Source organism: Thamnophis sirtalis, unplaced genomic scaffold (genome assembly GCF_051295495.1).
Source record: "Thamnophis sirtalis isolate CommonGarterSnake01/CBP01778 unplaced genomic scaffold, rThaSir2_p1.2 scaffold_7, whole genome shotgun sequence".
NCBI lineage: Eukaryota > Metazoa > Chordata > Lepidosauria > Squamata > Natricidae > Thamnophis > Thamnophis sirtalis.
The window spans coordinates 43,120,638-43,138,342 of record NW_028261387.1 but is presented as its reverse complement, the minus strand read 5'-3'; the positions used below and the strand labels follow the sequence as shown (position 1 = coordinate 43,138,342).

The following is a 17,705-nucleotide window of genomic DNA, read 5'->3' as shown; positions in this document are numbered from 1 at the left end:
TGGCTATCCATCCATTATATTGAACCTGTTTTAGAGAGTATACTAGTTTCTTACATTTTATCTAAGTCATGACTGACTTCTCATTTTCTTTTTCCTATTTCATTGTCCTTTCCTTTTGAGATAATTGCATATGGTGTATTTCTACTCTTCCTCATGAATATGGCTCCATGGTTTCTTTCTTGCAAAATACTAGCACTTCTCACAAAAAGCAATAGTGTTTTTTCTTGTATCCTAGAAATGAACACTCAGCTACCAATCTGCTAGCCTGTAATGTTAGGGTAATAAGGTACAATGGGCAGTGGTTACTAAGGAATACATAACCTTTAACATTCTTGGTATGGAAATAAATTATCAAAAAATACAGCAGACGAGAGCCATAGAAAATGAAAAGTCTGAATAGGGTAGTTAGTGGGGACTAACTTATCAGTAGAAACAACAAGACCAAAGCTACTTCCTAGATAATAATTTATTGGGAATTATCATTCAAAACAAGTTAGAGCTATGATGACAAAAGGCCTTTGGCAGCAGGATTTGCCAGCCCAGGAAGAGCCTGTGGTTGTAGCTTGGAAAGAAGTAGAGACATGCCCTCTTCTTTGTTGGGATGTTCAGAACTAGAAAAAGGCAAAGGGAGAGAAGGATGTTCTTCAGTGACTACAATGACAGTGTCATTAGCAGAAGCTGGAGTTTCTTCTTGTACTTTGGTCTGTTCATCAACTGTAGTAGAAGCAAGACCTTCTTCTTGTACTTTGGTCTCTCCATCAATTTTAGCAGAGGAACGATGTTTCTGCCAGCGACGGCGAAAGCAATAGCAACAGCTGCAAGAGATGGACAGAGATGCACTTAATTAGAAACATGTGAACCCCAAAAGACATCCACACCACTGTTTTCCCAAAACAACATTCTCTTTCCCATGAGTTGTGTTTTTCAATTCTCTAGGAACCTACTGTATATAACCTTTTACAAAGCATAGTAAGAAATATCATATACTAACAAGTTTTGTAATTAATTGCTAACATAAAAGAAAGTTTTAGGTAATTATACCTAAATTATCTGATTAGATAATTATAACTACTGTAAATCATAATTTTTCTTTAAACTGATTCATTTAAACTGATTACTCATAAATCTATCTGGCTATGAAATTTTACAAGAATGAAATAAGATAGGAAATGAGAATAGTCAGAACTTACATCATAATGAGACAGAGGCAACCAAGTGGAGGCACGACAAAGGCTATCATCACTACAGAAAATCGACGTGAAGGAGGGACTATATGAAGACAGATTAGGGGATCCTCAGCATTCAAAGTCAAGCCTCCTATACAGTTATAGTATGTATTCCAATTAAGTATTATATATGGAAGGAAACAGGAAACTAGGGTACATAAATATTGGGACCAAGCGCTCCAGTGAATCTACATGTGTGTTCTTCTATGTTCACCTGCTACTTTTTCATTTCCACTTATTACTGTATAAATCTTCCCAAAACTAGTGTTCTTCCCATGTGTTAAGACTACACATGTATTAAGATTTGCAACTAGGACAGTAAACTACATGTTTGTATTTATTAACAAGATTATAAAAAAAAATAGAGCCTTGGAAACTATTTTTCAGACACCTCCATAACTATACTCACAGACTCATGGAATATCTCACCACTTCCTTCAATTTATGTCACTGAAAGAAAAACACTGGGAGGCCAAACAAGGCCCAATGTTAACTCCATTTATGCTTTTAGCATGGAGTTCTTAACATGCATAAGTAATGTTAGTAGGGCTATGGGGTTGCTTATGATTATGACTGAAACAAGAGAAACAAAATTGAATCCTTTTCCTGCTGAAGTCCTGAAAATTCCTTCTGAAGGTAGTATTTGTATTTTAAAAAATAATAAAAAACTGACTGCCAATAAATGGGACTCTAAGGAAATATCCAATCTAATACATACCTCTCATATTCATGCAGTCTGCAGATGTTCTGGCACCAGGGTGAGAGGTAAGCCAATTATTGTTGCATGAAATACAGATGATTGTCCCATAGTGCAAGCTATAGCTCCCAATTGGACAGAGAACACAGCTGTCAGTGGTAGCCACACTGTATGTTCCAGGAGGGCACAAAGCTGTTCAGAAAATTGGCAGATAAAGGGAAAAAAGAAAGGATAAAGTGAAAAGAACAAATGTCATTTTTCCATTAACCTAATGTGTAGGGAGCAGAGAAGTTGAATTTCAATGTTGACCACATAAGGGCAATTCCTAGCAGGTATCTTTTTAGAAAATATGAGCTCTTCTAAACATTTTTTAAAGGTCTTGATTTGGAGGAATCATATGCAGTAGATGCTGATAAATAGGTAAGTCCCTACATTTGGACAGAATCTGCCTGGGTTCCAAGATACACCTGACAGAGCTACAGAAACATTATATGAAAAAGAAAGACAAGACAAAGATATAGGAACAGAATGGGTAAAAGACTTCCCACAGCATAGAGAGAAACAGAAGTTTATAGACCAAAGACAGTTTCTGAAGACAGTTGAGGCAGTAGCTTTTGGATCACCTGCTTAACTCACTACAGCAGTCGGGACAGCGTGACTGTAGCTCCTGTGTCTGTCCATAACCCTCGTGGCACTTTCCCTCTTCTAAGAAATTGAAAAAGGTATTGACAAAAGAAACATCCGAACCATTTGATGTTTCCAGAGAAAAGTTTTTATTCTTATCCATAAATTCAGTCATGGCTTCCTTGGCCTGTAAAGCAAAGGGTCAAGAAAAGAAAACTTTTGGAGCCACAAAGTGAAACAGATAACCATTTCCCTATGAGTGTGTGTATGTATGTTTGTGAGTAGTTGAAAAAAGAAGTAAAGAAAAAAGTGAACAGAAAATTTAGGAGGTCAGCAATTGCTGGTAATATTATGTATATTCCATAAAAGTGACTAGGCAAAACTTAGTTAATTGCATACTAAATGTCTTATGGATAAAAGCATGCATCAACTGTTTCAACAGACTTGCTGTTTGATGTTCTTGATTCCCACCCCACAGTATATAGCCCCACCATTATAGATCAATTAAGTATCAACTATTAGTTTGAGGATGCAAAATGCATATTCACAGATTCTGATTACACGGATGTGTAGTGACAAGAGCAGAACAGAAAAAACTATGCATCCTGTTGACCTTTGCCAGCTATGGTTGATCCAAGTACATGAAACCTCTTGTTGCATTTTGAAAGACAAGCTTTCTAGCAGGCATTTGGTGAAAATGTAACTAGCTCTAAAACCCAGTAAGTCATTTCCTAGTGGGACAAATTACAAACCTCCTGTAGATTTTTCTGGACTGCCGAGTGGTAACATTCTAATGCCATTGAATCAATCTGAGGGTAGCAGGATTTATCCCAGTCCTTTCCAAATGGAGTTACTGAAAAACAAAAATACATTACTATTCTTGTACTGTTCTTCTCTGCTCTAACCAAGATTCTCTTATTTACCACCACACAGAGAATCCAAACATCATGCAATACTGCAAAATAATAATACGCAAAACATTTTCATCACAATCTTTTTTGGACGGTGTTCTGGGTTCTTTGGAGAAGAAATGCTTTGTAAAATCAATTGACAGTATACTACTTGCTTTCCCCCATGAAGATTTGCATGCATGAAGATTACAGTGGCTAAACTTTAGAGAGTTGGACATGGTGGCTCAGTGGCTATGATGCTGAGCTTGCCCATCAGAAAGGTCGGCAGTTCAAATCCCAAGTGCTGCATAACAGAATGAGCTCCCGTTACTTGTCCCAGCTTCTGCCAACCTAGCAGTTTTCTGCATGAATCTTTCCTATGATAAATAAAGTTCACTTTCTCCCCAAAGTACAACTGAAATATATCTTCCTGATTTCATCAGGGAGTCTCCAAACTGTATCCCTTTGTGGCTCTGACCTTTTAGCTCTACTTGGAGGTTGAACTCATCCAAAGGCTTCTCCACAGTAGGAAAGCAAGTGGTGCTCCCAGAAAGGAGCTCACAACGGAGGTGGAACACCAATTGACTCAGTTGTGCATGTAGAGTTCTCACAAATTCACGTGTCAATTGCTTATCACATGAGTTACTCTGAAAAATCAGGAGGACCTCTAATTCGCCACGTATGTGATACCCTGAGAAAAGGAACAAAATTAAATTTATATTTAAAATTCACTACAAGATATTGAATGCACCATATCATAGCAATCAGGAAGAAAAGATCAGATTCTAAATTCTGGAAACCAATAATGAATTCTTAAAAATTTGAAAAGGTATGTTGGCATTTGGCTAGAGGATCCAGTCACAGGAAAGCTGTTTTCTTCATACTTGTTTCTGAAAAACATTTTCTTCCATAATCTCTCCATATAATCAAATAAATCAAATCAAACATTGTTCTCTCATCAAGCCTCCATAGCATTGGTTTCCTGTTGTTTAGCTATCCTTCATAACAGCAGGGATATACTCACCCACCACTGTATGAGAGAAAGTCATAGTATGGAGCTGGTCTTCCTCTGTGAAAGAGATAGAACAGGTATAGCGTCCACTCTCCTCAGCACGGAATTCATGCAAAATCAGGGAGGCACCAGAATGGAGAGTTAGGTTTTCTGGAAAGCAGACAATAAAGTCGTATCATTCAAGAATGGCAAATTCATCTTAGTCAATCCACCAAGGCACCTGCACTGAACTAGAAATTTTATTTATTCATTTATTAAAGAAATTTATATGGCTGCCCAAATCACAAGGAGTCACTCCTGAAAGCTTACAATATTCAAATTTCACAGTGTAAGAACCCATTACCCACTCCCCAGCCATTTAACAGTCCTTTTGGAAATGAATCTTCTCCGATACAAGCTCTTTCTCTTTGCCCAGTTCATGAAACCTTGAAACCTAATTACTCCTGATTTTATGACTATCCCACATAAAATCAGTTATCAACCTTACTTTTTCATATGCCTTCTCTAAAAATGTACCTTATGAAGTTTGAATTTAAAAATTAAATATAAATATATCATTAATGATATAATTAAATTACATGTTTGAAAATATTAAGTTTTCTCATGACTTATTCCAATTATTATTTTCCAGAGTCGAGTCTTAAAGATAAAAATGTATATTTCTCAATTATATAGAAAAAATAGCTATGTCAATGCATTGTTGTACTCAGTAATGTCATTCAAAGCAGCTGTTCCAATATTTTCTGCATTATAAAATAGATATTAGAAAAAAATGAGCCTAATCTATAGAATTGCCTAGATAAATATAGAAAAATTATTATTAAAATTAGAATTCTGATCAGCTTGGCTTTTTACCTGAGGAGTTGAAAAGCACATTTGCAGATTTGTCTTAGGGCTCAAATTGTATGTTTGTAGTTTATCCATCTGAACTGCAAAAAACTTGGGGACCACTAAATGATAGCAGAGTTATAATTTTCTGCATCTCTTAGTACCATCTAGTTTTGTATAATGTTTTTGTAGCCCAGGTATAGGGGCTGCCTTACTTAAATCTGCTTGTCTCACTGTCTCATTCCTCCTTACTTTAGAGCAATGTTGGTCTGCAATCAGTAACATCTGGGATGGCAGCCCATTAGGGAGGGCAGCCCATTAGTAAACCATCAAGGTAATTATAGCACTACCATCAGCACTTTTTAAGATTTGGATCCTGGAGGCAGAAATTGATTTGACAAGCTAAATTTCTTTCTCTAGACTGTAATTTTCATCTCTGTGTATGCACATTCACACACACAAAACTCAGAGGTGGATTGCTCCCGTTTCGTCCTGCTGCCATTTTGGTTTATAGTGACTGCACATGCGCAGTTCACTGTAAATTGTTCTGCACATGGGCGAAGAACAATTTACATTGAACAACATGCACACATGCAGTGTGCGTTGCACGTGGGTTATGGACTGGTAGTAAAACTGGCAGCAACCCATCCCTGACATAACTATTAGCAAATCAAACATTATACCCTCATGCTTTTGCCTAAGGAAGAAGTAAACTATGTGCCCTCCAGTTATTTAAAGTTATATATTTATACAGGCAATACATTAACAACATACTGAAAGGAATATCATGAAGAATAAAATACAATACAATAAGAAATTATTTCAGAGATATTTGCAGTTGTACATTTGTAATCTTTTGGAGGGATACAACATTTTAAACATATATATTCAATATTTCTGCTCAGAAAGGAGGCATAGATGAAGTTTATCTGTTGGAAATTTACTTTATTAATATAACTAATCATTTGAAACCAATTGTAAAAGTAGCAAATTTTAAATAATTTTTCAAAATTCTTTCTTGTGTTCACTTTTTCAGGCAACGTTACATTCCACACTTTTAAAATATACTGATGCAAAAAAAAAAAAAAAAAAAAGCAGCATATGTGAGACCAAGTTATACAATACAAGCAAACAGCCTAGTAGCTGATCCACGTACTATCAGAATAAGAGACAGGCACAAACCATCACTCCCATCCAAAGAGAATAGCCTCTAATGCATTATATTACAAGTATAATATTTGAACTTCAAATTTGAATTTAATAACATTTATATGCCACCCAATCCTGCAGGACTCCGGGCGGCTTACAATACAAAGTAAAATCAAAACAAAAATATAAGGAAAAGAAAAGATAGATTTAAAAACAACACTTCATGCACTCGGTTCTAGATGGGGCTGGACCGTATTTCGGGGTCAACAGCCCCAGGCCTGCCGGAACAGCCAGGTTTTAGTGGCTTTTCGGAAGGCCGAGAGAGTGGGAAGGGTCTGGATCTCTGCGGGGAGATCGTTCCACAGGGCCGGAGCAGCTACAGAGAAAGCCCTCCCCCAAGTGGTCGCCAACCGGCATTGCCTGGTCGACAGGACCCGGAGGAGGCCCAGCCAGTGAATCTTATGGGTCGTTGGGAGGTATGTGGCAGGAGGCGGTCCCGCAGGTATCCAGGTCCCAAGCCATGTAGGGCTTTAAAGGTCATGACCAGCACCTTGAAGCGCGTCCGGAGACCGATGGGAAGCCAGTGCAGCTTGCGGAGGATAGGTGTAACATGGGTGTATCTAGGTACACCTGATATCGCTCACGCGACTGCATTCTGGACCAACTGTAGTCTCCGAACACTCTTTAAGGGCAGCCCCATGTAAAGTGCATTGCAGTAATCAAGCTTAGAGGTGACGAGAGCATGAGTGACCATTTGAAGTGCCCCCTGGTCCAGGTAGGGCCGCAACTGGTGCACCAGACAAACCTGGGCAAAAGCCCCCCTGGTCACAGCTGACAAGTGATTTTCTAATGTCAGCTGTGAATCCAGGAGGAACACCTAAGTTGCGGACCCTCTCTGAGGGGTGTATAGTTTCACCCCCCAAGCTGAGAGATGGAATATCTGGACCGTCTTTGGGGGGCAACATCAATAGCCACTCGGTCTTGTCTGTATTGAGTGCCAGCTTGTTTACTCCCATCCAGACCCTGACAGCCTCCAGGCACTGGCACATCACTTCTACCGCTTTGCTGAGTTGGCACGGGGTGGACAGATACAACTGGGTATCGTCCGCATATTGATGGTATTTAATCCCGTATATGGTTCTCATTTAATACACAGAAAAGGCAGGAATTCTTTCATAACTATTACAGTAAATCTACTTATCTAAATTTCTCCTTGAATGCCTGTTTGTTTTCTTGTAGAAACCTGATAGTGAACTCATATAGTAAATTGGCAATAAATTATATCGCACATTTTACAAAAAATAAAACTAGAAAAGGTTTTAGTAATTTTTTTTAGTAAAAATACTAAAGGTTTAGTAAAAAATACTAAATAGTTCTATCTCCTCAAAACCTTTTTGTCCAGTAACTGAGTAACTGAGTATTATCCAGAAATAATGTTATGTTGGAAACCAACTACAAATTAAGGGCCAATTTAATAATATAAATTTAAGGGTGTCTGATGCCACCTGTAATATGTATTTATAGTCAATTCTTAATAACTTGTTAAACTAGGATAGGAAAGATTTTTATGTTCTAACTTAGCAAGTTCAAATCTTTTAACATTCTTAAAAAAGAACCCTCCAGATAGTTGAAATCCAAAAGTCCTAACCAGCATGATCACCATTCAGATATCTTTAGAGTTACAAACCAAAACATCTGAAGGATGCCAACTTATCTACTGCTGCTCTAAAGTTTAGTTGCATGCAAGGCACTGTCAGATCCACCAGCTTCAGCTTGGTGCCTTGCCAGCATTCTGCCAACAATTGGGAAAGGGACAGGGAACAAATTGGCAATAAAGCTATATACCTTAATGATGGGAAACTGGAAGGGGAGATTGACAGTTGAGGAAGAACAGAGTATTTTGGAATCCAGATTGTGATAGCATGTTGGCATCTTCAATGCAGTTTACCATGACAATAGAATTTCACCAACCTAAACAATCTCAGTGTTTCCCAAAATATCTCTGTGATGCCAGATTGGTTACTTCCCATGGGGGAAGGAGGGCTAAAAGGAACCAAGGGGTTAGTCCTGTATTGGTGCACAGGAACTTTAGATTCCACTTGACTCTACTGCAATCACCATCTCTTAGTAAAAGTTCCTTTTCACTTCAAGCAAATGGAGTTGAGAGTTTTACTTCCCTAGGCAATCAGACTGGGGCAGGTCCCACAGGTTCTTGGAATTTATTCCTACTATAAAATATTTATAAAGTATTTGAATTCAGCTCTCCAAAAATCTGAGGCAGCATAATCCAAAGCAGCACTGAAAGCAATAACATATTCATATATACTTCCACAAGAAAAAAATGCTATTTCCTGCTGTTCTCTATAAAGAAATCTCCAGCCCTGAGCAACAAAGCCAAACCTCCATTTTCCAGGCTCCAGATGTAGGTAGGATTCATACCAATCACAACATCTATTTTCTCAGGCTTGCATGGTACAGTGAATTCCTTGGCCCCAATGTGGACAAAAATAAGTTCTGAAAGAAATGAAAGTGAGGTAGAGTCCTAAGAGAGTAGGATGACAAGGTTCTTCAGGTCTCTTAATGTATAATTCTAAATAATACCTATATTTATGACTAGATCAGTTGGACAGAACATGACCCATGACTAGAGATTTAAGACTTTAATATCCAGGGGTTACACATGTGGAAAAGCTAAATACTCCCATCTATTTTTAGAGATCTCAACTTTATTAATTTTTTTACCTGTCTCTTTCTCTTCAATAGGTGCTTGCCCTGAAAAAGTTTCATTATCAGACTTGTACAAATCAAGAAAGAGTGTGTGGCCTGAAAAACAAGGTAAAAACCTCAGCAAGCTGCTATGGCTGGAAATTATTCTACATTCAAAGTAAATACTTTTCTTTCAATGTTTACAAAACTGCCTTTTCCAGTATAATGCTACACTGCAACTCCTGAACCCTAGCTCACACCTACCAACAAAAAGTAAGGTAAAAATAAATCAGAATATCATATCAGATCTTTGGATCACAACCTGATTTTATAAGGATTTCTCACTCCCAGTTTGATAACAACCAATATAATATATCCATTACAGTTGGCCTTGTTCTAATACAGTGAGCCACAAATCAGGATTTACAGCTAGTTGAACTCACCAGTTTTCTCATAATCACTGGAGATCAGGTGGCCAAATCACAATCAGTGCACTTACTATACTGCTTCAACTATTGCCTTGCTGCATTTACCTTCAATCCATTGCTAGCAAAGTTACATCAGTGACTGAAAAGTGGCTCACTGAAACTAACAGCAATGCATACTATAAGTAGCAATGTGACTATTAAGAAAACTGAGAGTAAGGAACAGATCTAAAATATAGTTACTGAGTTCTCAGGTGTTGTCAAGTATAACTGTGATCTCATAACCAATCTTTTATCATGGCCTTCCGAAAGGCTATCAAAACCTGGCTATTCCGGCAGGCCTGGGGCTGTTGACCTCATGACTGAGGTCCAGCCCCGACCAGATTGGGTGCATGATGTGTTGTAACGTTACAATGATGTGGTTTTAATTTGTTTCCTCTGTTTTTTTTAATTCTTTTTTAAAATTTACTTTCTGTAAGCCGCCCGGAGTCCTTCGGGATTGGGCGGCCTATAAATCTATTAAATACAATACAAATACAAATCCATCTCCCCATGTAAATGGGAGTATGTAAAGTGTGATTTCTTTGTATTACGAATCTATCCATCCCAAGTTATTAATATTCAAATATCACTTTATGAGAATTTTCTTGACTAGGAAGCTTGTGCTTATAATTTTCACTATTAGGGCATAGGGAACCTAAAGTAACTCAACAAATATGTAGTTTGGGAGATTTTTTGTACACAATTTAATATGTCTTTTAAAACAGAAGAGATGGCAACACAACTATAATCATTATTTGCCAAGAAATATGAACTCCCATGCTATTAAAACTGAAAATGTAGAGATGGGTATTTGTATAACTGGATAGCTTTCAAATGTCTAAATGTTTACTGAATGGACTACAAATATATTGTACTTATAGAAAGTCTGTATGTTATGTCTTAGAGCGCTTGCTCAAAATATGACTCAAGTGTTTATTTTAATAAATGAGCAGCATTCTTCTATTAGCTCTACCTCCTATTTACTCTTCTCACCTCCCACATCTCTCCTTCCATTTGCCCTTGCCTTCACTTGATGTGTTTTAAGCTTCTAAATAAAATGAATCGTCCACATCTGTGATTTAGGACTTCACCCAAACTTAAGTTTTTCATGAAATAACACAGGCAGCCATTTTTCCTGAGGGCCAAGATGAGTGTTGGTCTATTTCATCTGCTAATGGCCAAGTCAAATCGTTTTTTGAATGTTCCCAACAAACAGAACTAAATTACTGATAAATATTGCTCATCAGTATGAAGGTGCCATCATGGGAAAAGCTGCACCTTCAATCTTTTGCCCCTAGAGCTACAACACAATAGCCCTATATAGTTCCATCTATTAAAGGCTTGTCTTATTTAAGGCATTCTACATCCCACGGAATCCCAGCCTCCAAGCAATGGGAACCAGAATAACAGAGTTGGAAGGGACTTTATAGGTCATGTAGTCCAACCCCCCCACCCCCACCCCGCCAAAGCAGGAGACCCTACACAATTTATGACAAATAGCAGTCCAGTCTCTTCTTGAAAGCTTCAAATGGTGAAGCTCCCACCCTTCTAGGACCGGCCACCTCACTGCAGTCCATCTCCATACCAGGTCTTTCCCAAAGAAAGAGGATTATGACACCCAAAGCAACTCCAACCCTTCGACCTGACATGGACATGTAGCCCGACTCGAGGATAATTTGCTCCGCGCCGGAGGGCGTTCCCACTCTATCACCATGGTAACGAGAGGGAGGAAAGGCATTTTACGCATCCTCCTTAGTTACCCCCTCAAAGCCCTCTGTGACTCCGCGACCGCTTACATGCCCCGCCCCTCCTTTGGAAGCGTCGGCTACGTCACCAGCCCCCTCTCCTCCTGGTCGCCGGTGATTGCGTAAGCTGCCTACATCATCAGAACGCGAGTCTTGGAAACCGAACCTTGGCGAAGTGTTGCTCATTTGTTTACGAAATGGGGTCCTGAGCCGCGCGGGCTGCGAAACTTGGTGGGCGGGAGGAGTAAGGAAGGGGGCGGCGAAATTTATTGCGCGGGAACGCGAAGACGCTCTCCCCCCCGCCTTTTTCTTGAGTTTGGTGCCGGAGCTTTTCTAGGAGAAGAGCTATGAAGCCCCCATCGAGGCTGCGATCGGCGCCCGCCCGCTTCCGCCTGGACCCCGCAATCCGGGTTTGGACGGATCGAGAAAAGCGGCGTCTTCTCCAGGCTTTGCGAGCTCAAGCCCAGACTGCGGGCCCGCTGCGACCGGGACAGCTGAAGAAATACTTGCCTTCCAGAAATGAAGATGAAGTGAGTATATTATAGGCGGAGTCTGTGGGTTGGGATCACTTAAAAGACTTCTTTCTAAAACGAAACAGGAAGATCTGAAGGATTTGTGGCAACAGAGGAACTGCTAGTCTATTTAGACTGCGATAAGATCACACGAAGTACACAGGATACACATATAAAACATACCTATTTCTAACAGTACAGCTGAAACAATCAACAGGTCATGCTATACATCTATTTCTTTGCCGTATTATACTTGCTTTTATACTACGGTCTATAATTAGTTACTGTTATGGGTTGAACCGTTTTCGGTTATCTTAGTCACTATTTAATCTGGACATTCATATCTTTCATTTTAACATGATCCATTTTGAGTTTCAACTGCCCAAATACGAGCTTAATAATACCAATAATCTACCTTCAAGATGAGAATATATTTCTAATTGTGAAGTGGGTTTGAAAGTGACAGGCGAGTGCCTTAGAGTGATGCAAACAGGACATTTAAAGATGGAATGGAAGAACACCCACCCACCCCCAAGCTTTTGAAAACGAGAGAGAAGGACTAATTACAAACCCTTGTCTCTATTATAAAAGAATGTGGAACATACACTAAGAATCTATCTTGCATTGTGGTCAACTGAGTGTGTAGCTTTTGAATGGTAAAACATAAGGATTTTCCTCTTGAACTGTAAAAGAAGCCTACATGTGAAACAGCAATACTTTCTTATGTCTAAGAAATGAAACCACTATGAATAAGTTTTCCCATGTTTAAGAATTCATCATCAAGCCAAATTTAAATCAAAGCTAAAGTATGTTAATAGAAAAATGTTTAACTTCCTATTTGTGTGTATTTTTCTTACATGCATTTCCATCCAGGCTTTCTATCAAAGAGCATACATGGAGTCTTCCCATAATTTAATCCTCAAAATTACAATTCTGGGATATGACTTGGGACTAATTATTTCTCAGTTCCAAAATACCCATGAAATGGGTTCCGTGAGATTAAAAAAAAAGGTGGAAAGGGTACTCGAATACAAGCAGCTTTCTACTAATAAAGTTTTGTCTCTTAATAAGGTGTTCCAGTTTGTTTAACTAGCAGGTTACATAGATTAAAACAGTTTGAAAATATCTGGATCAGATTCTCCTGAGTGTTACACTTAGCAATAGGACTTAGACATATGTGACTTCATAGTACTTTACGGCCCTCTCTAAGCAGTTTACAGAGTCAGCGTATTGCCCCCAACAATCTGGGTCCCCATTTTACCGACCTCAGAAGGATGGAAGGCTGCATCAACCTTCAGCCAGTCAGGATTGAACTCCTTGCAGTGGGCAGAATTTGCCTGCAATCCTGCATTCTAAACACTATGCCATCACAGCTCTTAGGCTTCACTTTACACAGTGTTTGTGGCTAAAGAATTTTCATTAATGGATGACTTTAGTTCTCCATTTCTGAAAATGTAAAGTTCAGTAGATGTTTCAACAGTTGGGGGCTTTCATGAAGTGGGCTGGATATAACTATTCCTATGACTGACAAAGCTGACAGTTATAGAAAACAAAATAATTCTACTTTCATTGTAATGTTTCTCCCCTTTGCACCAGGAATAAACTGCAGTTTTTTCTGAAAATAACCATTTTCAGTGCTATTTTAAGAATAGAATGTGCCTTCTAAACATTCATGTGTGATATTTTGCAGATCTTAGCATTTGTAGACCTGCTGAAAGAACGTGTGGCAAGGGAAGCAGTCAAGGCACGGTATCGATATCGCCAGTGCAAAGAGAAGCATGCCCCAGTTCCAGCACCTATAGAGGTCTGAAATTATTAAAAGTATGGTTTCAAAAATAAGACAAGTAGGTAAAAGATACTCATTTATTGTGTCCTACTCTCTATTCCAGGTATGGATTCGTTTAGCTAAGAAGTTAACGGGTTGCCTTGAGGATGCAGTAACAGCTGCTTTTTCCCAGGTAACATTGATATCCTCCCCATGACATAACATAAGATAAATATTTCTATGAATATAATAATTTCAGAGATTTCTAAGTTTGGTTATGCAAATGTTCTCTTGAAACAAGCAGGTCTACCATTGGTAACTACAGTTATTCAATCCTTTGATTTTCATCTTTCCAAGCAAAGATGAAGTAGTCGAAAATATACAGAGAATTTCTGTTTTCTAGCACTTTAGTTATTGGATATTTTTTCTTCTGATTATCTTACTTAGGTTTTAACAATTGCATCTGCAGAGCCACTCTCTTTGCTTCACTCTGTGCCACCAAAGCCTGTAGAAGTAAATACTACTCAATGCATGGCCCCAGCTGTTCCTAGCAAGAATATGAAATCCAATAAAGAATCTGAAGAAGCAACTACATCATCAGATGTAGAACAGTTGACCCCTGCAGAAAATGGTGAATTTCATGTGGACTTTGAAAAGATATACAAGTATCTTTCAGTCATCTCACGGGGATCTAAAGCACCAGAACTACCACCTGGTGGTAAGTCAGGATTTAGACCAAGGTGAAAAGATAAGATGAATTATTCCTGCATCTGGAGTCATATCTATTTATTTTTTTGTGCAGTAATTGTTTTATTTACGCTATCTTTAAATCTTAGTTGCTCTTACATCTACTTTTTAATATTGTGTTGTTCTTTATAATAAATTTCATGTTTGTAAACTGCTCCAGGTTCTTATTGAAGGGAAGACTCTTAAATTGCATAAAAGCTGCAGGGAATGAAAAAGCCCTAGAACTGGAAACAACATATTGAACGTCTCCAAGGTTTTCAGTACATTTGAAAGCCTGTTTACCAATAAAGGAGAATATTTGTAGCTCAGGCTTGAAATCGTGGATCCTTAGTGCTCTCTGAGCTTGGTAGTTTTTAATCTAGACTTTCATCACCCAAACTAGGTAAGATCATTAGTGCTTGCCCTGTCAGTGTTAATGGGAGTGGTTCTGGAGGTTCTGCTGTTCCCAGTGGCATTTGATTGGACTGTTTACGGATATCTTATTTGGCACTTCTTAATTACGGCAGTAGAAACTTCAAGATAATATACATTAACATTGACAAGGGAAATATTAGCACTGATGATGTCACCTAATTTGGGTAATGAAATATCTGCAGAAAAATTACCACACTGAGAACACCAAGGATCCCCAAAGCTTATTTATTCCAAGTGTGATTGGGTGAGAGATATGATATCTTTTTAATTGCAATATTGATGTGTAAAACCTATAAAATGAGCAATATTAACAGTGAAGGAAGCAAGAATATGGCAGTTGGATAAGCATTTGAGATTTTGGTTGTGTTGTTGGTGTGAATTATACATATATACAAATTTACAAACTCTACTAGTTATTTCATTTTACAATTTCAAACTTTCACTATAGGAATCAGTAGAAATTCAAAATAAAGTAGTTCCCTAGTTTCCCAGTTGTAGAGATATAAAAAAAGTCCATAAAGGCTCCACCTGCAATGCATTCTACAGAAAAATTACCCATTATAAACCATAGTAAACAAAAGAGCAGTTATGAAACATATAGTCTGTACTGCAATGTTTTAAGATAATTTCCCATTCAATATTCTTGGGCCAGCTCTGTGGGCCACCTACTTTTGCACTTTTAGGATGATAAATGAAGGAAAGGCTTGTTTAAAGTTCCAATTATTCCTCATCAGCTCAAAATAAAACGTGCTTGTTTATTAGCAATGTTTATGGAACAATGGTTGAGATTTTAGAGTAAGGAAAATTTTGAAATGCAAATTTCTCCATGTGAAAATAAGAGTGAAAGTGAGCTAAGAGAATTTTCTACATATATAAGTAGGGAAATTATAACTGTTATTGTAACGGCCACAGTTTTCATTTAGCTTTTCATTAAAAAAACATGTTAGAGGTTGCCATAAGTCTAAGACTTGGAGATAATTAAAATTTAAATAAGTTGATGCATGAAAGAGTGAACAATGACAATTATTTTGCTAGCCCTTTGGGGGAAAAGTATAGGAGAAAAAACTTGTAAAAATGTCAATTAGAAAATAAAATACAGCATGAATTAGCTCCCAGTCACTGCTTACATTTTGCTTCCTTATTGCTTTCTGCAGAGTCAGCTGTTCTACTAGATCTGCTTTTGTCATTACCAGAAGAACTGAGCCAACTGGATTATAAGAAACTTAAGGGGCACATGTACAAATGCTATATTGATTTAAGTGCACACTATAAGAATGAAAAAAGTACAAGTAAAGCAAAGATCAGCCCACTTGTAAACAATAAGGAAGATCTTCCTGAAACATTTTTTAACATGCCATCAGCCAGAAATAACTTTTTACAAGAGCAAGAGGATACTAGCTCTGGTGCTTCTTCTACAAGTGGCACAGCATCAACATCTTCCACGGATTGGAAGACGCTGGGTATTTGCCCACTTAATTCATTTTGGTTTCCTTTGGATATTCTAGCACAAAAAAAAGAGATTTTGGAGTGAAGACTTTTTTGTTACGTCATGAATGTTGTGTCTTGGTATCTATAAGAGTGGAAAAACAACTGTCATATTTTGGCCAAGCATGGTCCCTTAATTTGTTTCAGTATTTAACACTTGGCCTATGAATATTTCTACTTTGTATTTTTAAATTAATGATATATGTGACTAGAATTTTTCTTCCAAAAATCCCGAAGTTTACTGCTTATTCCTGGGAAATCAGTCTCATCTTAGAAAGTTTGTGCTTACATAATTAATGTTCTGAGTATGCATGTCTGTTGTCAGGATATGGATTATTCCAGATGTATCAAATGCAATCAGTGTTATTAAAGTATTTCTGCAGTATAATAGAGCTGAAATGTTTTTAGTGTTATGAAAAAGATTGTACAGTCTTTTATGTATAATTGGCCACGTTTCTTTAATTCAAGATCACTTAATCAGGATTAATCACTTCTGTGAGCTGATGGTGAGGCAAAGCTACTATTAAATTTTTGGTTTCTTATTTCATGCCATCACTTCATACAAATCAGATAATTCCAAATTGAGTGAAAACTTCAAAATCTGATCTGATGTTTGCAGTATGGTCAACCTGCAGTAGCTTGATTGGTCTGCAGATCATAGATAGGAAATAATTAACATATGTGTAGCTCTGTAATACTTTCAGTACAATATAAAAGCAATATTTTTATTTATTTACTTGTATCCTGCCTTATTTTACAAATGACTCAAGGCACCAATCATACCTAATACTCCTTCTTCCTCCTATTTTCTTCACAACAACAAGGCAGGTTGTAAGGCAGGTTGGCCTGAGAGAGAATGATTGAGAGTGAAAGTCACCCAGCTGGCTTTCATGGCTCAGATAGGACTAGAATTCACAATCTCCTGTTTTCTAGCCTGGTGCCATAACTGCTAGACCATAGCATTAAATTATATTCTTCAATAGTTAACAGAAAATTTCACTTAGCATTGCTTGCTGTTCATGTAGAAGACAGTCCATTTTAACAAGTACCGTGTTTCCCCGAAAATAAGACAAGGTCTTATTTTCTTTTGACACCCCCCCCCCCAAAAAAGTGCTTGGCCTTGAATGATTTTGTTTCAAATTCTAAGGGAACAAATTCTAGTCTTGAAATTGTAATGTATACAGAAAATATCCGTAGGCCCTTGGATGTGATGCAGATTACTCTTACCTGGTTGGCTTTTAAACTTGAGAAGCTACACTGCATACAATACTGTATAGTACAAAGAAAATGAAAGTGTCTCTTTTCAATTAAAAAATTGAAATTAAATTCAATTAAAAACCTTTCTCAAAATTGGTACATTAAGAGAAGCAAAATGGTCCAGGGCATAGAATTATCAATCATACATTTATAACAATCATTAAGTAAACTGTCATTTGGT

At 37.8% G+C, this 17,705-nt stretch overlaps 2 protein-coding genes across 4 annotated transcripts; one reads left to right on the top strand and one right to left on the bottom strand.

The window, feature by feature from the left end:
• Positions 1-451: 451 nt before the first annotated feature.
• LOC106545156 (zona pellucida-binding protein 2) lies at positions 452-11,468 on the bottom strand. 3 transcript variants are annotated; one of them, XM_087719845.1, is made up of 10 exons: positions 11,185-11,288; positions 9,169-9,249; positions 8,827-8,940; positions 4,462-4,599; positions 3,916-4,128; positions 3,300-3,400; positions 2,560-2,734; positions 1,945-2,115; positions 1,191-1,269; positions 452-815 (listed from the first exon to the last, which is right to left on the bottom strand). In XM_087719845.1, exons 1-10 carry the CDS (start codon positions 11,252-11,254, stop codon positions 500-502), a joined length of 1,458 nt encoding a protein of 485 aa, XP_087575971.1. In that variant the 5' UTR covers positions 11,255-11,288; the 3' UTR covers positions 452-499. The 3 variants fall into 3 exon arrangements, with proteins under 3 accessions (XP_087575971.1, XP_087575972.1, XP_087575973.1); XM_087719846.1 differs by lacking the exons at positions 9,169-9,249; positions 11,185-11,288 and adding an exon at positions 11,396-11,468; XM_087719847.1 differs by lacking the exon at positions 1,191-1,269.
• Positions 11,469-11,479: 11 nt separating this feature from the next.
• SNAPC2 (small nuclear RNA activating complex polypeptide 2) lies at positions 11,480-16,999 on the top strand. The gene is made up of 5 exons (XM_014061625.2): positions 11,480-11,874; positions 13,547-13,660; positions 13,746-13,814; positions 14,069-14,339; positions 15,937-16,999. Exons 1-5 carry the CDS (start codon positions 11,692-11,694, stop codon positions 16,311-16,313), a joined length of 1,014 nt encoding a protein of 337 aa, XP_013917100.2. The 5' UTR covers positions 11,480-11,691; the 3' UTR covers positions 16,314-16,999.
• Positions 17,000-17,705: the final 706 nt, after the last annotated feature.